At 40.6% G+C, this 16,424-nt stretch overlaps 1 protein-coding gene across 3 annotated transcripts in view; it reads right to left on the bottom strand.

Annotated features, from left to right (window-relative positions):
- The window catches only part of BDNF (brain derived neurotrophic factor), a 68,343-nt gene that overhangs the window by 35,953 nt on the left and 15,966 nt on the right, over nucleotides 1–16,424 (bottom strand). Inside the window, exon 1 of one of the 3 annotated variants that reach the window (XM_015114600.3) lies at nucleotides 10,479–10,811. The exons of 1 other annotated variant lie outside the window; for it this stretch is intronic. Coding sequence is in view for 1 of the 2 variants with exons in the window: in XM_015114598.3 (XP_014970084.1) it covers nucleotides 9,347–9,496 (150 nt within the window). In the remaining variant the exon portion in view is untranslated. Of the gene's footprint in view, nucleotides 1–9,346; nucleotides 10,123–10,478; nucleotides 10,812–16,424 lie in introns of those variants that run through there. One more of the 3 variants, XM_015114598.3, reaches the window with a different exon arrangement.

Here is a 16,424-nt window from a genome sequence, read left to right as displayed (position 1 = left end):
TATAAATACTGTCAAGTGAAGAACAGATTCCTGAATACTGAAAGACCAATGCATATCTTTGTATGTAAAAAAAAAAATTCATCATAAAATCAAAGACTCAAACACCATCTTTGATTCAGAAGTTGTCCCTCTACTGTGGCTTCTGCTGTAGAGTCATTGTTAAAAAGAGTTCTTCATGAAAGATTCTCAGACAGCAAAATGCTTTAAGACAATATCTAACAAGCATTTTTATTGTCTCAATTTGAACACAAGCTGACACCTGAAAATCAGAGAGGATAAAGAAGTTCAATCTTTAAAAAAGAGAGGTAAGTTATTCCAAAATGCTACCAGTCAATAATTAAAAATTCAGTTTGGGGGCAAGAAGTTCTGAAATAACTCAGAGAATTTGCTCAAGATTTTACTTTTGGACCAGTCTTCTTTGGGAGAGAGTATGTGAATAGGTAATGAAAGCCTTATATGAGAGAGTCAATGGAGAGCCGTATCAAGGAGCACCTGAAGATATATGGATCAATACAGGGAAAAGAAATCCAAGTAGCCCAGTGCCTGGCACTCACTGGGCACTCAATTAATGCATGGTGAATTAAAAAATGAATTAATGAAAGAAGCATTTGCGACATATAACATTGTTACTTTAAGAAAAAAGACTTTGAAACAGAAGAAAACATACACGTAAGAACACACACAAACTATAAAATATATGATATCCTAAAGGAGACGTAAATATTAAACTGTTTGCTTTGCTGACTGACGCTATTAATACCTAAAAGCAGTATGAGAGATCACAAAGAATAAGTACTCATTCATACTTGGAGTGGGCTGCTCATCTTATGGTCTAACTTGCATTTTATGACATGTCCATGTTGCTTAATATCCAAGTGTTCTACAGAAGAGCAAAATAAGTTATAAATAAATTATTAAAGAAAAAAGTAACTCTATCCATGCTAAGGCCTGAGGGAGTTGGGGGAGGAGTCAATTTCTTTTTGTTTATATTTAAAAAGAGAAACTCATTGGAAAACTGTAATATCCAAAGATTTTGTGGTTTCCAAAAAGTGAAGGTGAATGGTGAGAAGTTTTCTTAGTTTAGCTACTGAACTCTAAAAAAATATAATCTCAAAAGTTAATTTCTTAAGCAATTTGGGCACCTGAATTTGGTAAGAACTCTTTTTTTTCCAGACATTCTGTTCTGTCTAACCCAAGGGAAAAATAACCAATTTTGAGAATCTGTATATAAATAAGGAAAAGGAAAATACAGCATGTCGCAAAGAAATGGGAGGGATTTCTGATACTCGATTCATGATGCTAAACACATCAAGTTGATGATTCAAAGGCAGAAATATATAACTGTTCTCATTAGGATTGTTTATGAACTATAAATAAGGAGTAGACTTATGGCCAATGCATTAGAAAAAAACAAGTACAAAGGCACTTCAGAAAATACCTAACTCCAACCTCCCATTTTAGTGTCATTTCTAAAACGGTTTCAGCCTTCCTACCTTTCTTCCTTCCTTCCCTCCGACGGGGTCTCACTCTGTCACCTGGGCGGAAGAGCAGTGGCACAATCACAACTCACTGCAGCCCCAACCACCTGGGCTCAAACGATCCTACTGCCTCAGCCTCCCAAGTAGCTAGGACCATAAGTGCCTGTCACCAAGCTTGGATAATTTTTTTGGCTTTTGTAGAGATGGGGTCTTGCTATGTTGCCCAGACTGGTAATGATCTCCTAGGCTCAAGTGATCCTCCCACCTCAGCCTCCCAGAGTGCTGGGATTACAGGCATGAGCCACCACACCACATCTCTTTTTTCTTTTTTATATATTCCTCTAATAGAGTGCTCTGTAGGCAGTGGGCATTCAATATTTGCTTAAATTAATGGAAAGTTCTTCTAACTACCACGTAGAGTATCTAAATTTACGTCATTGGTTCTAGAACTGCTCTCTGAAGCAACACAAATTATACCTATGACAGTTCGTCAAATCTTTGAAGCTCTTCCTCAAAATAAGGATGTCAAAAATACATCACACATGCCGACGCTCTAATCTCCAAGCCACAGTATGCATTAGCAATCTGAATGTTATTTCTTACTAATCCTTCACAGTTTCAGAATTCTTCTCAACTCAACATTCAAAAACCACTTGCCATTCCAGCCAAAGTTTTCTTGTCCCTAAGTCATCCATTCCAAGTCCCCTCAACCATTGCTCACATGCAATGCTTTCAAATTCTCTAGCATCCTGGTCACAGTGATTTGGATGTACACTAATTTATCGATGATGTACCTAAAGCAACTTATTTCATTTCCTTGAACTGATGATAACATTCTAGATACAGTCTATTTAAAAAGTGAAGAATTATTAGTTTCTGCATTTCAGTATTATATTTCTAGTGGTGCAGCCCAAAATTTCAGTAGCTATGATAACAGCCTCTTGTCACACCACTGGCTTATACTGAATTTGCAGTTAATTTAAAACATTCAGGTTTCCTTTTTACAATCTGCTGGTAAGTCATCCCCTAAAACTGTGCCCCCAACTCTCTATTCTCTTCTAAATTGATTTTTTTGGACTTAATCATCGTATTTTACATTTAAGTAAATGTAAATGATCTAAATTCTATCATTCAACAGAATGTCTGCAATATCTGCTGGCTTTATGTTTCATATGATAAGCATATCGTCTGTGCCTTCAGACACATTATCAGCCAACATGTCGGTGCTGGATGTATTTTCCCAATGTTGCATAAGAAAGAATACCTTCGAGAGTTTGGCCTAGGAATGTGGCCTGGGACTCTGCCAAGCATCTCTCTCCAGCAAAATGACTGCAAATTTCTCGACCTTCAGATTCTACATGATGTAAAAGAAGTTTGTCTGTGTTTAAAAACACATTCAAGAAATAAGTGAACATGTGAAAAGACAGAAAAACTTGTTTTAATTTGGGCATAGTTTCAGTTTTCAAAGGCACATGAAGGCAGAAAGAAAGAATCAGAAAATGGAACTACTGATGATAGCAACTCCAAAACCAAGACTGATTAGACTAAATCCCATGTGGCAAAAATTTTATTTAGTAAGTTTCCTTCTCTCTCTCTCTCCCTCTAGATATATGTGCATACACACATGCACCTTTATTGTAGTAATTTTTTTCTGAAAAAGAAAGTTTTCTACACCTGATTGCTTCCACGAATGATACAAAGTACAAACAATATGACTTTCTTTGGTCATCATGCAATTTTTTCTCTGCTTACAAGAAATTGGCACAAATCTAAGATATACTATATTCTACTCCCTGAAGCACAGTAGCTGGCATCTCCACTGGCATTTAAAAATTTGAAGACATTTAAAAGAAAATCCACAAGTTTATAGTTGCTGTCTAAATCAACTTTAACATTTCATATATTCACAATTTCATGAGTAAATCAAATTACACATAAGAAATTGTAGAACTAAGCCAACTAAATGACTTTTATAATAGGTACTGGGGAAAAATATTATTAAACCTTTTCCTCCAATTTTTGCCTTTCTTCCAGCAAGACAAATAAGCCATTTTCTATGAAGTTTCTGTCTACATCACTAGTGATAATCTGAAGCAGCCATTGATCAATCTATTAGTGCATTCAGCAACATTTATCAAAGTGCCTCCCCTGCTACCAGAACTGTTTTGGATGCTGTTGTGGGCGCATGCAAAAATGATCTAAATACAGATTTTGTCATCTATATTTCCTAAGTCAATTTGTAATTATTGGTTCCTAGTTCCATAACTTTTTTTTTTTTTTTTTTTTTTTTTTGGTGCTGGCTCAGATGTATATCTTCATCTATTCTAAGGTTAAGGCAACCCTTATAATTCTCTTCCTTTTTCTTGTTTTTTTTTTTTTGTTGTTGTTGTTGTTTGTTTGGTGTTTGAAATCCTGCTTATATATGACTTTATTTTATTCTCACATCTTCTGAAATCATTAAAGTTAAAAGTAGATCATAAATCAAAAACATTCTTAAAGGTCTCTCTACTCAAATTATTTGGTGTTATTGTATCTCAGAAAGTGTAATGAATTGCCTATAGCAAACAAATAACATCAGAACCTCTATACTCAATGCTTCGGTACATATCCCTGAAAATAATAAATGTTAAAAAGGAGGCTAGCCGTTGATTCCTGGCATGCTATTCTACATTTGGCTACATTACAACATTAAAAGGATTCAGTGCATATATCAAATTGTGGATCTGCTTGTTTTAAAATTTCATCTGTAATTCCACATGCACCCCCCCACCCCCATACACACTCACCAGATCTGAATATGGTAACAAGGAAATCCTAGTAACTGTAGCGTTGGAAAAATGGTTCATATGGAAATAAGCCATTTGGCTGGTAAAGCTGGTGATTTTGTTCTCTAGGTGGCACTATTACTTCAATTTTTGGTGAGTTGCTTAAATTACTTGGAACTGCCCGTTTATTTTCTTCGAATTCCCATTTTATAAATTTTAATTTTATACAAGCTAGTTGTAATTAAACCACAGGTTGCCTTCTAGGTTTTATTTCAATAAGCCAATCTGAAGTTCAGTGATTTTTTTATCATATAATTTTATGTTTCCTTACTGTATTGTCTTAGATTTAAGAAATCCTCCCTTGCCTGACCTCCTGTTTCCAAAAATGCAGAGGCATGTCAAACACACAGAGGGTCGTCATAAAGTTTCCATCAGACCAAAGGAACCAAGATGAAAGCATGTTTAAGAGCTACTAGGTTCTGGGAGATTTCAAAGTCAGGACATTACTATCATGACAACCAATGAAAAGTTCTTTCAAGTGAACCTTTGGGGAAAACTATATAACATTTGTTACTCTCCAGGCTCTCTGGAAATAAACTTTTACTTTATTATGGCTGTCACTAAAGCTTGTAAATTTACTTTGCTTCCCTCCAATCGTTCTCCTGTCCCACACCCAGCCCCCTAACTCACCTAATGCAACCCATCCTCAAACATCAATCTATAAATGAGACATCGGGGCAATGAGCCACTTCTTAGCATCTAGTATTTTTGGTAAGATTTGTCTCATCAAGAGGATAAGTGCCCCAGAGCTTGTACTTGAACTTAAATACTTAATTTAAATGAAAGCTTCCACACTTACTGACCAGATACTCAAATTTTTCTACAGAAAAGAGAATACCTTCCTGTTCCGCTTAAAGAACACACACATTTACCACTCCCCCACCTCCCCTGCGAAAGGTTTTCAATGTCAGTACATTCGTGAGCTCCATTTTGCATCTGCCATCAGTAATGATTCCATATAGTCAATAATTGGGTCCATGACCTTTCTAAGTCTTTATAGTGTAAATATTCTGGAAATCCAGTGATGCATTTCAGTATAAAATTATTTAAGATTAAATAATTCTATGCCTTAAGTAGAAGTTTAAGAGGACTTTTAGAACACACATGACTAAGCCTACAAATACCAAAGCCACTCTATGTTTCCTAGGTTTAAATCACACATGCAAATAACATACGGATTTCATTTGCCAGCATCATTTATTGCTTAACATTACCCCATACTAAACAGAGTAAATGGATGCAGAGTGTAACCAGTGGTTTGCTCATTCACTTTTGAAGCTCATCTGTGCATGTTATTCATCCTAATAAAGAAAATTTATCACAACACAACTTGATGCGATTCTCGTTCAAATGATTTCTTCTTCCATTGAACAGCAGCCAGCACTTAAAACCTAGAATTCCACAGAATTCTCTCCTCAATTCCTCTTTTAAAATGCAATTCACAGCTTGAGATCGTAGAGCTTGCCAGTGGCTGAATGGCTGCACTAGATGGCTAAGAGTCCTTCAATTAAGCAGCAATTTTGCAATTAGTGGAAACTGAGTGCTCTATAACAATTGTTTGAAAACAAGTTGAGACAAGTTAGCAATTACCCTATAAAAGGGACATGTTCACTTTTGTTGGATAGGCGAGCCCCCTCACACAAATTGAATTCTTCCACGCAGGGAGATACAAGTTGAAAATCAATGTTTTAATCACTAAAATCAAATCCGTATTATGGGCACCTGAAATGGGAGTGCCTTTCTTCTCAAAAGATATTCAGAGTTTAGCTATCATCCACTCTGTATGCTGTCTATTTTTATTCAGGAAGTCTGAAATTGTTCTTCTCTACTCTGGGATTAATTTCCTACATCTCAAAATGTTAATAAACTACTTGAACATGACCTTTCCATTCTGTACCTCTTCAATTTTCTTAAGATTAAGTCTACGATTGAGACCCAAAGCTGCTGGCTGTGTTATATTTCACAGTTCACAGTTCTCTCTTTCTCTCCCTCTACACACACACACACACACACACACACACACACACACACACACAGAGAGAGAGAGAGAGAGAGAGAGAGAGAGAGAGAGGAGAGCGCCCCAGGTTTTAGAAGATGAATGTAAAAAGAATGTAAACAAGTTCTCTGCTATACGATCAGGTGGGCGTGCCCAGCTCACTGTGTGTGCTGAACTACAAACCAGTGCTATTCATATGAGAAAGAAATGATATCAATCACCTACATTTTGACTATTGAAAAGCTGGGACTCTTAAAGATACCAGGAAAAAGGGAATAGCTTACATTCTCACGGTGCCCCCTTTAAACAGGAAATCCAAGGACTTTGAGCCAGGATTTTAGAAATTTGCATTTTTTTTTTTAACAAGATTTTCCCCTCCTGGTGAGTCAAAATGAACAAGAAATATCCCAGGACCTCCCTTCCCTCCTTGGCCATTAATGAGATTAAGGCAATTAACTCGCATAGTATAAATGAATCATTTGAGGTGATGACTGCATTTTAGGCAAATGACGACTTTCTTGGTTCCACTGATTTACAAGTAAAAGTTACACACATTGAAAAGACACTCTGAAACAGATTTCCTAAATGCTTCATTTTCTGGATACACCAATGTTGACCTACTATACATCTTAAATGGCTTTAAAATATCACCTTAAAATACACGAAACTTCCAGCTACTAACTCAGCTCTGAATGGGCTATGAAAGGCTCCAAAGGTATGTGAAAAATTACTGTTATTTTGCTTTAAAAAATGTGATGTCTAAGTGTGTCTGCAATGTTCTAATGCTTCAAAACATGTACGTAAGCCTTGTTTATCTGGAAATCATTTCTTTCTGCTTATATCATTTATAAATAGAAAATGTTCTGTAATAACTTAAAATAGTTCCACATACATAATGCTTTTCGTGTCATAATACTTACTACTGGTCTATATTTACCAACATTTATCACATTTTACAAAATGAAGTAGAAGAAAAAAAAGACAACGACTTTATGGCGCTGGAATTCCAGTAATGGTGACCAACATGTTTTAAATTCCAGTAAAGGTTATGGTTACATTTCAACAAGTGTCTCTTTCCTTTCTCTTACCTCTCCTGCTCACCCAGAGGTAAATTTACCAAAAAACAAAAATAAAAAAATAAAAAGTCACAAGCAAGGCATTTGCAAAAATCAGAAAACACGAACAGGTGTTTAGTGATGGTTTTTAAAAGGTGCTGTTCCCAGGGTCAAAACTTTGTGGTGTAATTTCAACATGCTATGTTACCTATTATGTGTAATGTCTTGAATCGCTACATGTCATAACATCAGAAATCTCCAACCTAAAAATTATGTTGCATGAGGTAAGCATTGAAGGCACACACGTTCAGACAAATTAAATCTGTAATTATGGCTCAATAAATTAAAATGTAAAGACATATCAAATTGTAAGACCGAAATGGCTTTTGACCTTACAACAAACTCATATAAAAATAGATTTTTCGATAATAATAAAGGGGAGAGAGAGATTTTTCAGGATATTGAGCCAGTAGGGAGGGGTCTCATTTAATAGCATATCGCCTTTTATATGCAGTTAGAAAATCAACGTTCCCAATTGCATACTACTTTGCTTTAAAAGATAACTGTACTAGGAGGATTAATAAACACTCAGAAATATGCTTTTCTTCGCTTCTGGCCAAGAACATTCCTGCGTGCTTGTTGGAAAACGTTCTTTGGTTGCTACTGACATTGAGAGTAAGTGTAAGATACCTAGAGGGCCCTAAAATAAGATCCAAGAAGCCCTAACACACCACCAATCGAGGCTTATCAGAGCTCCCCCAGCGCGAGGAAAACTTGCATAGAAGCCAAACAAGAACAAGGAGTCAAAATCCACCGACGACGAGTCGCATGCCCTACCGAGCTGGAGTCAGCAGCACCATTCAACAAGTCCCTCCTACCAGCTCTCTAAGGGATCCCGCAAAACCTTCCCTTACCACTTCCCCACCCCCAGCCTCCCGCCCCCAGGAGCTGCTCTTGGCAGCATGGCCGGCAGAGGGCACCCTCTACCTTCCCTAGCTTCCTTCTCCGGGTCCCCTCCTCCTCCTTGCCTCCCCTCCACCTCGGTCCCTCATCCCTGCTCCACCCCCAACACAAAAACACTGCATCCTCCAGTTCACCCTCGCAGCCCCAAGGCTTCTTCCTTAGGGCTGCCCCTAGTCTGTAATCTCCCCTTCTTCTTGCCCGTCGGGCACAGAGCCCCCAATCCTCAGCTATTTCTTTCCAGGCGCAACTCACTCTCACCCATTCTTCCCGGCTCTGCATCCCCAGAGACTAACCCGAGTAAGGAATCCCCCACCTATATCCCACCTAGTCCCCGAAAGTCAAAACTCTAACTTCCTTGGAGGGCGCTTCAGAAGAGGGGCGCAGGCTGGGTAGAGATGTGGGTTCGGCCCGCCCGGGAGTCTCGCAGACCCTTTCAGTTCCGAGCGGTAGTAATTCCGCCTCCCAAGTTTTCTAAGCTACATTGGCTTCGGACTTGTAAATCCACTTCAGTCTCAACTCCTGGGGAGCAGGTAGCCGTGTGCAGTCCCGGGGACGACGCGGACTCAAGGCGCAAGCTTCCCTCCCACTCCCCCCACAGGTCGGCGCGGGGACCACCCAACCCCTGGAAGGATTCCTAGCCTAGCCTCAGCACCCTTCCCTCAGTCAGGGCCCCCGACAGCTCTGGCCCCCTAAGTCTCTCTCGACTCCTCCTGGGGTGGGGGAGGACTGCGAGGGATCCCCGGGTCGCCGTCTTGGCTCCCATCACGCAGCTCTGGGTCTCCTCCAGGCCTTCTGTCCTCTACTTCGTGCCTTCCCCGGGTCCCTTTTTCCCTGGTAGTGCCGGGTGACCTTCTGGGTTGTGGGATGGGGGAGAAAACTCCCCAGGAGCAACTCCAAATCCTCCCTTCTACCGGCGGGGAGGAAAGAAGGAGACTGGCCTCGTCCCACAACTTTGGGGGGTCCCCCAGTCAACTTTCTCCTGCGGACCGGCAGCTCCCGTACCAAGCCCCATGCCCGGCGCTTGCCTACCTCGGGGTCCACACAAAGCTCACGGGTCCCCGGCGGCGGAGTCACATCGTGGTTCCGATTCTGGCTCCAGCGCCCAGCCCGGGTCCTCGTCGCGGTGCTGCTCCCCGCCGGCCCCACAGCAGCGGTGGCAGCTGCATTCAAGTGTCTCATTAAAGCCCCCCGAGCAGGAGATGGGAGGCGCACCGGGCCGGTTCCTCCGTCCGGCCCGGGAGCCCGAGGCGCTACGGGGTGCGCGGGACAGCGAGCCGGCGGGTGCGCCCGGGCGCGGCGGCGGCAGCGGCTGGGACCCGGAGCTCCAGGCTGCGCCTTGCGCCCGGGTCAGACATTATTTAGCTCTTCGGTTGAGCTTCGATTGGTCAAACGGCGCCACCCCCCCGCCCCCCTCCCCCCGCTCGCCCGCGCTACCGATACCCGTTCGGGGCGGCTGCTTAAAGGGAACGCCGCGCCTTTTTCTCGCCCGGGGGACCGAGGGGCGCCTGGGACTCCCCGCTCCCCCAGGGCCTGTCCTCACGTCCTCCCCCAGGTCCCCGCGACATCATCCTGCGAGTCCTGCGCCCTCCCGGGGCGCCTTGGGCAGGACGCCCGCAGCTTCGAGGGGTGTTCCAGCCCCAGCCCCAGCCCCGGGGAACCCCGCGTCCCGCGCCCTCTGCAGAAACCCCGGCTGTGCGCGCTGGGGCGTGAGGGAGCGAGTGAGGATCGCACGCCCTGAGGTCTTGCTCCCCTAGCTTTCAACTCTCCCCTTCCTCCCCATCCCAGCACCTAAGTTCTCTGGGAATGGGCGTGCTTTTCCCGGGCCACAGACACACCTTCCCGCACCTTCCCGCACTACGGAGCTTGCGAACGCGAGCACACAATGAAATCGCACAGAGCATGGGGGCTATTGGTTTACTCCGCTGCCTTAAACACGCCGGCTTAAACAGAGTTCGCGCACTGACCTCTCTAGAGTTTGCCTAATAGGAATTCAATCAAGATAACAACAGCATTTTTTATTGATGAACGCCCCCAGATAACGTTACACCAAGTTACTTGTTCCAGCCAGGAAGCCCAGGCAATGACAGACCTCGCTAAAGCCACACGCTTTCTAGCAGACCAAACAGAAAAACGGAAAGAGAAAGAAAGAAAACAAACCCACCTTTTCAGACACTACTTGTCAAAGTAACCATCAAGGCAGCTGCTCTGGGAAAGACTTCGGCCCCAAAACTCCCAGACTCTATTATTTTTTCACGTTCTCTTTGCTTAAAGGGGGGAGGGGGCGCGAGTCTTTAGTGCCCGGTATGTACTCCTTCTGTTCTGCAGCAAAGAAGTTAAATTATTGATAGTGGAAATTGCATGGCGGAGGTAATACTCGCACCCCATCAGCTAGAAGCTCCATTTGATCTCGGCAGAGGCAGGAAGATTTCATGCTAGCTCGCCGGGGGGAGCGGCAGCGAGAGCAGCCCTCTCCGCGGTGAATGGGAAAGTGGGTGGGAGTCCACGAGAGGGCTCCACGGTGCCTTGACGTGCGCTGTCATATGATACCTCCGCTGCCTCGAAATAGACACTCTAGTGCACGAATTACCAGAATCAAAATTCAGCGCATTTAAAATGATACATCTTTTATTAGAAGAGTTCCGTTCCAGGGCATTGCATGCTTTTGCAGATGTTTTCACTTCCAGCCCCAGCAAACACACATATAAGCTAACCCTTTTAATAACGAACCAGGGCAGCAAAGATAAATAAAAAATCTTCTGCTTTAACCAGAGTGGGGGTAGGGGATTCGAGGGTGGGGGCAGAACTGGCTCAGTTAATCCTCCCCCGCCCTCCACCCCCACCACTGCCCGCAGCAAAAGAGCAAATAGTCTTTCGGGTTCTCATTTGCCTGTAGCCAAGACCCATGGAGAGAACTTATATGGCTAGGGTCCAGAGGACATTTTCAGTTATCCGTTTGATGAACTCTGTCAACCGTCTACCTGTGTTTCTGCTTTAAGGCTAAATTTTATTCTCATTAGTTCAACCAATTTGTGCAGACCTTAAAATTTAGAATAAAGAACAAGACAGCAGTACCGTACTTAACTCGGAGTCCCTGGACCTCCTCGGAGCATAAAAATCACCTGAGTGAGTGTTAAAATGAAGGTCCTTCCTCCTGAAATTGTGATTTAGTAGGGGTGGGGCAGGGTCCAGGAATTAGAATTTTAATAAATACCACAAGCAATTCGAATGCAGACAATCCGAAGTCACACTTTGAGAAGCACTCTCTTGGGGGTACAACACTGGGTATCAGAGGAATCTCCCACCAAGCCCACACCCAAATTCCGCAGGCAGCTTTCTGTTTATGTGCACTTTCCTGTAATCTCAAAGGGATTTGACCTAATAATTGCTAAGACTCATTGCTGTAAGAATTTCCCTAAAGACTCCAACATTAATTTTGCTAAAGGGAAAGATTTATAAACAGTTTCCTTTCCTGGACCCTCTTGTGGTTACCAAGAATGTGCTGTTGAACTGAATATATAATATTATTACATACTCAGTTCAGTTTACCTAAGGGTTTACAGTTAACAAAATGAATTCACTAACATTAGCTATTTTAGAACTTCTAAAGACTAGTGACAGAAATTATTTACCCGTTTTATAAAAGAAGAATCCGATCCTCTGCCAGGAAATAATTTACCCACGTTCACACAGTGAAGTACCAGGGACAAGACTTCAGTGAACTCAAGAATTCCTGCTAGAAATAACCCTGCTTCCATCTCCCCCACCCTCTAAGTGAAGCTATCTGTTCCTTGGAAGTGTTATCAGAATGTGTGATCATTCAGAGCGCCTTTGCAAATTGTTGGACTAAATAGTCAAATTATTCAAATATATGCATATTCTTCGAGTGTCACACATTTAGCTTTGCACCTCTGTCAACTTGACAGAGCACATGACCAATACAAACTACCCTACAGCACAGATGGTGGAGTTTATTGTGGAATATTTAATGTATGTGAAATACGCAGGCTAACCAGAAAGCAGTAAAGGACAGAGGGCATGAAGCTGGGTACCGTTACCCCAGAAATCCTCTGTGTTGGTTCCCAGGTTGTAAGCTGAATGCAGACATAATTTCTTTTAGTAGCACAATACAATTTAAAAGGCTAGTGTTATAAACTAAAAAAATAAATAGATACTTGTACGACGTTATAAAGGACTGGAGGAACCCTACTCCAAACTTTAACTTTGTTAACTTCAAACTGATGCTTCACATTTGCTTGAAAATGAGTTCTACCCTCAGTTTTTAAGCTCAATTGTAATTTATTTCCTTCTGAAAAATACCTAGCAAGTTAATGCCAGGAATCTAAGCTAGCATTCTGAACGCTGCTCACTTAGAAGTTATGGCAAATCTTTTTCCTGCTAAATTCACATTGGCACGTCAGCATTTCTGCTGAAGGAAAAAGTGCTCTCATTTCCCAGACTCTGATTGGGTGGGTCTATGGCCAATCTTCTTTTTCCTGCTCTCCCCTGACATTATATAAATAAATGTGTGTATCTTCGCTTTCCAGTGTGTGGTGCAGTTTTACTGAGGAAAAGACAGAGGAGTCAGAAATGTCAGGGATATTTAGAAAGAAAAGAAGATCAAATGCCAATTCAGATAACCATGATGAATCACACCTCTTAACACTTCTAAGCATTTCCAAACTTTCTGATCTGTGATTATAGCATTAGCAAAATTGTATGCGACCAGACTTAAAACACATACTTATTTGCCTTAAAAGTACATCTTACATTCAGAAACAATGAAGCCAAGGTAAACAAAAGTTGTACCAGTGCCTTGCATGGAATTCTAAATATTATTTTTTATTTGCTTAATTCAGGTAGCATATAGAGATAATTCTAGAGATCTAAAATCAAACCTTGTACAAAATTATTTCCCTATTGTGGGCAAAGATGATGCTGAGAATATAGGGCATGCATTTCTTATTCTTCTTAAAGATTGGCATGTGACATGATTGATATGTTTGGAGCAAAGTTTCCAAGTTTATAATCTGAACATTTTCTCTATTACTAAAATGAGGGAAAGTTTCACAGCTTGAAAAAAAGATGCTACCTATTTCACTTTTGTGGGGCTTAAAAATTAATTGTGAATTCGTCTGAATCTTTATTTCTTTTTGGTTATGTTCTAATATGATCCTAACCCAATGTTCCAGTGGGGACAAAGGTCAGGAAGAAATGTGAATTCCCATCTATTCTTGTCAGGAAATATAAACTAATCCTCGTTACCCAAGTGGGAACAGAGGTAGCAGGCTTGACATTGACATGTTTTTTCTATTAATAATTTTAATTGGCTGAGGTCAATTCTATCATTATAAGCATTTTATATTTAATTATGTTTATTTAAGCTTCCTAGTTACTCCTACCTTCAGTCTTCCTTGCAAGAAAAAAAAAAAAAAAGTTGTCTAGTCTAGTATCAAATAAGTTGGCCTAAAAAAACTGTTGAAAATTTCCGTAATTAGCATAGGGAAAATACTAAGTAAACAGAAAACTCTGCTACTGAGCAGAGTGGCAGAGGTGTTTTCAAATTCATGCTGGATAATTTGAAAGGCCCAGGCCAATGTTAAACTATGTCACTCACAATCCTTGAAATTCTTGTATAAGGCCTGTCCTGAGAAAAACCTTAAGGGAGACGTAATTTCCCTATTCATTAGATGGTATGTTCTCACTAAGCTTTTTATGAACCATAAGAATAGCTCTATATCATACTCAAATGTGTTCAAATTGGTCAACACCTGTTACAGGAGTTATGTAACCAGGCATAGTCATTAGTGGCAGACAAAAGAAAGGAACCACAGCCAGAAACTTTTAGAAGGGCCAAGACTAGGAGAGTAGAACAAGAGGGTCAAAAACTGATTCCATCTGGGAATAATATTTAGTTGGATCAAGAAAAACAACATAGAAACCATTAAGAAACTGTTGAGACTAAACCCCCAAACATATGAGAATCATCAACTTGTAGCCCTCCAAGTTACCAGATTTGTGCTGAAAACATTTAAAAATTAATAATGAAGAATAAGTTTGGTTTACTTGTTATAATATTTCTATAAGTGTGGTCAAAAGGGATGTGAGATTGTGGACATAAGTTAGAGCTGACAGTAATAAATAGCTGTGGTATTAGTTGGTTTTCTAGGAGAAAAGCCATGAGAAGAATTAACAAATTTAAACCAAAGGGTTTCAGGACATTGAATCAGTTGAAAGATGAACATTAGCTTATTTTTGAGACTCACCTATTTAGGCTGTATGATGACTGGAGTGAGAGATTTTCTACCGCCAAATTTTATATTCTTCATGAAAAAAATGGAAAAAGAAAAATATACAAAAAGATAACTTAGAAAAAAAAAAAAAACGGAACTTCCTAAAATCAGATTTTAAAAACACACACTAAGAATTCGGCCTACTTTCATGTGATTCTGATATGAATCCACATAGCACCTCTCTTTAGTGGTCTTTTTGATCAAGGATGTGGGCAGGATGTGCAGCTGGCCCTCTTTCTACCTCCAGATAGCACAGGCATGGTGAGAATGAAATCCTTAATAGTACATGTGTGAAGATTGGGTTAGGCTTTAGATTGGTCTCGCATATAGAATCATTTGGAAACATCTGAAACTCCTGACTTTCTCAACTTTAGTTTCCTTTCACTTCATAGCTACAGTCTTTCAGTTGATGAAAGATTGCTGAGTATCTACTATCCATCAGAGGCTATTCTATGGGCTGATACAGGCAGATGCATGAAATACATTTTAGTCCTTTACATGCTCATATTCTAGGATGTAAGAGTTGTATTTTAATCCATGGTGCCACTTGCAAATTTCTTAAGCCTAGGAAGTTTTGTTTTCTTTTCCCTTGCCGTAGGTTTGGTGTGTAGAAAGATGATGGTAAACATACCCCTTGTGGCCAGGGAGTGGTAGTGATGGATAGGAAACTTGCTCCCAAAGCTGGAGTGGCACTTAGAGACTGGGGAGGGCCCACCACAGTTAATCAGTCCCCAGTTATTTTGGTTAGCAGTGTTTTACAAAAGGTAGACAAAGGAGAAGGAGTGGATAGGGTGGGAGGGAGGAAATGAGACCATTTTTGTTTGAGACAAATAATTTTTCTAAATATGATATAGACCAATAAAAGATAGGTCCAGAAAGGATCTTAAGAGATTATCTCATCTTCCTCACTATTTGTAGGCCTATCATGGCAGACCAGGGAAGTAGACTACACATCCTTCTTCTGGGGAGCTATCTAGAATCCAGCAATGCTGGTGCTTGGAAGTCCTCCTGTAATGCATTTTTTGTTCCTGTTGCAATTTATATCTTATTTCATTTCATTCAACCTTAGTGAAGATGGAGAACAGCTGCTTACTAACCTCCTTGTGTTATTAAGTCACCACTCAGACTTTTCTCATAGCAAAAGATCAGATCTCACAACCTTTCTTCATACACTCCGACTTTCAACCCATTAATCATTTCCCTTGGTCTACCCTGGACCTCCTCCAAGGTTTCTATATTTTTCTGAAAATGTGAAGCCCCAAACCAGACATGTGTGTGAAATTATCCAGGGCTCAGGAAACACAGGAGTCATGAATTATCTGAACACAGCTGTTGGGAAAAACTAAAGGGAAGATTCAATCAGATTGACAAATCCTCCCCTTGCAACTTGGAGACAGAGTAGTGGTTGTTTAATAAAAAGATGAGCCTTCATAACAAAGCTATGTCTTCTGTCTTTAGCTTTTAAATGAAGCATTATTTTCAAAACAAACAACTCTTGAATAGAACATTTAGCTTTCACTGTTTTCCTCCTCAACAAAATTGTTTAAGAACCAGTGGCTTTTCCGTACTCCATTTAAAATCCCAAGTTGTAGACCTTTAACATTTAAATTGGATTTGTGCTTTCATATTCTCAGGTGCTTATTATATACTGATATAATTTCTCTCAAATATAAGGTCTATGAAATACTACACTACTTTGGAAGCTTTACCTTTCACCTAAATTGAAGCATTTCTTTTCATTTTGTCTGCACACAAAATCCAGTTAGAATAAAGTGAATAAAACTAAGTTGAATTCAGTAAAAAAGAATTATGCTAAC

Source organism: Macaca mulatta, chromosome 14, assembly GCF_049350105.2.
Source record: "Macaca mulatta isolate MMU2019108-1 chromosome 14, T2T-MMU8v2.0, whole genome shotgun sequence".
NCBI classification, from domain to species: domain Eukaryota; kingdom Metazoa; phylum Chordata; class Mammalia; order Primates; family Cercopithecidae; genus Macaca; species Macaca mulatta.
Note: the sequence above shows the minus strand (reverse complement) of the source record. Positions and strands in the feature narration are given on the sequence as shown.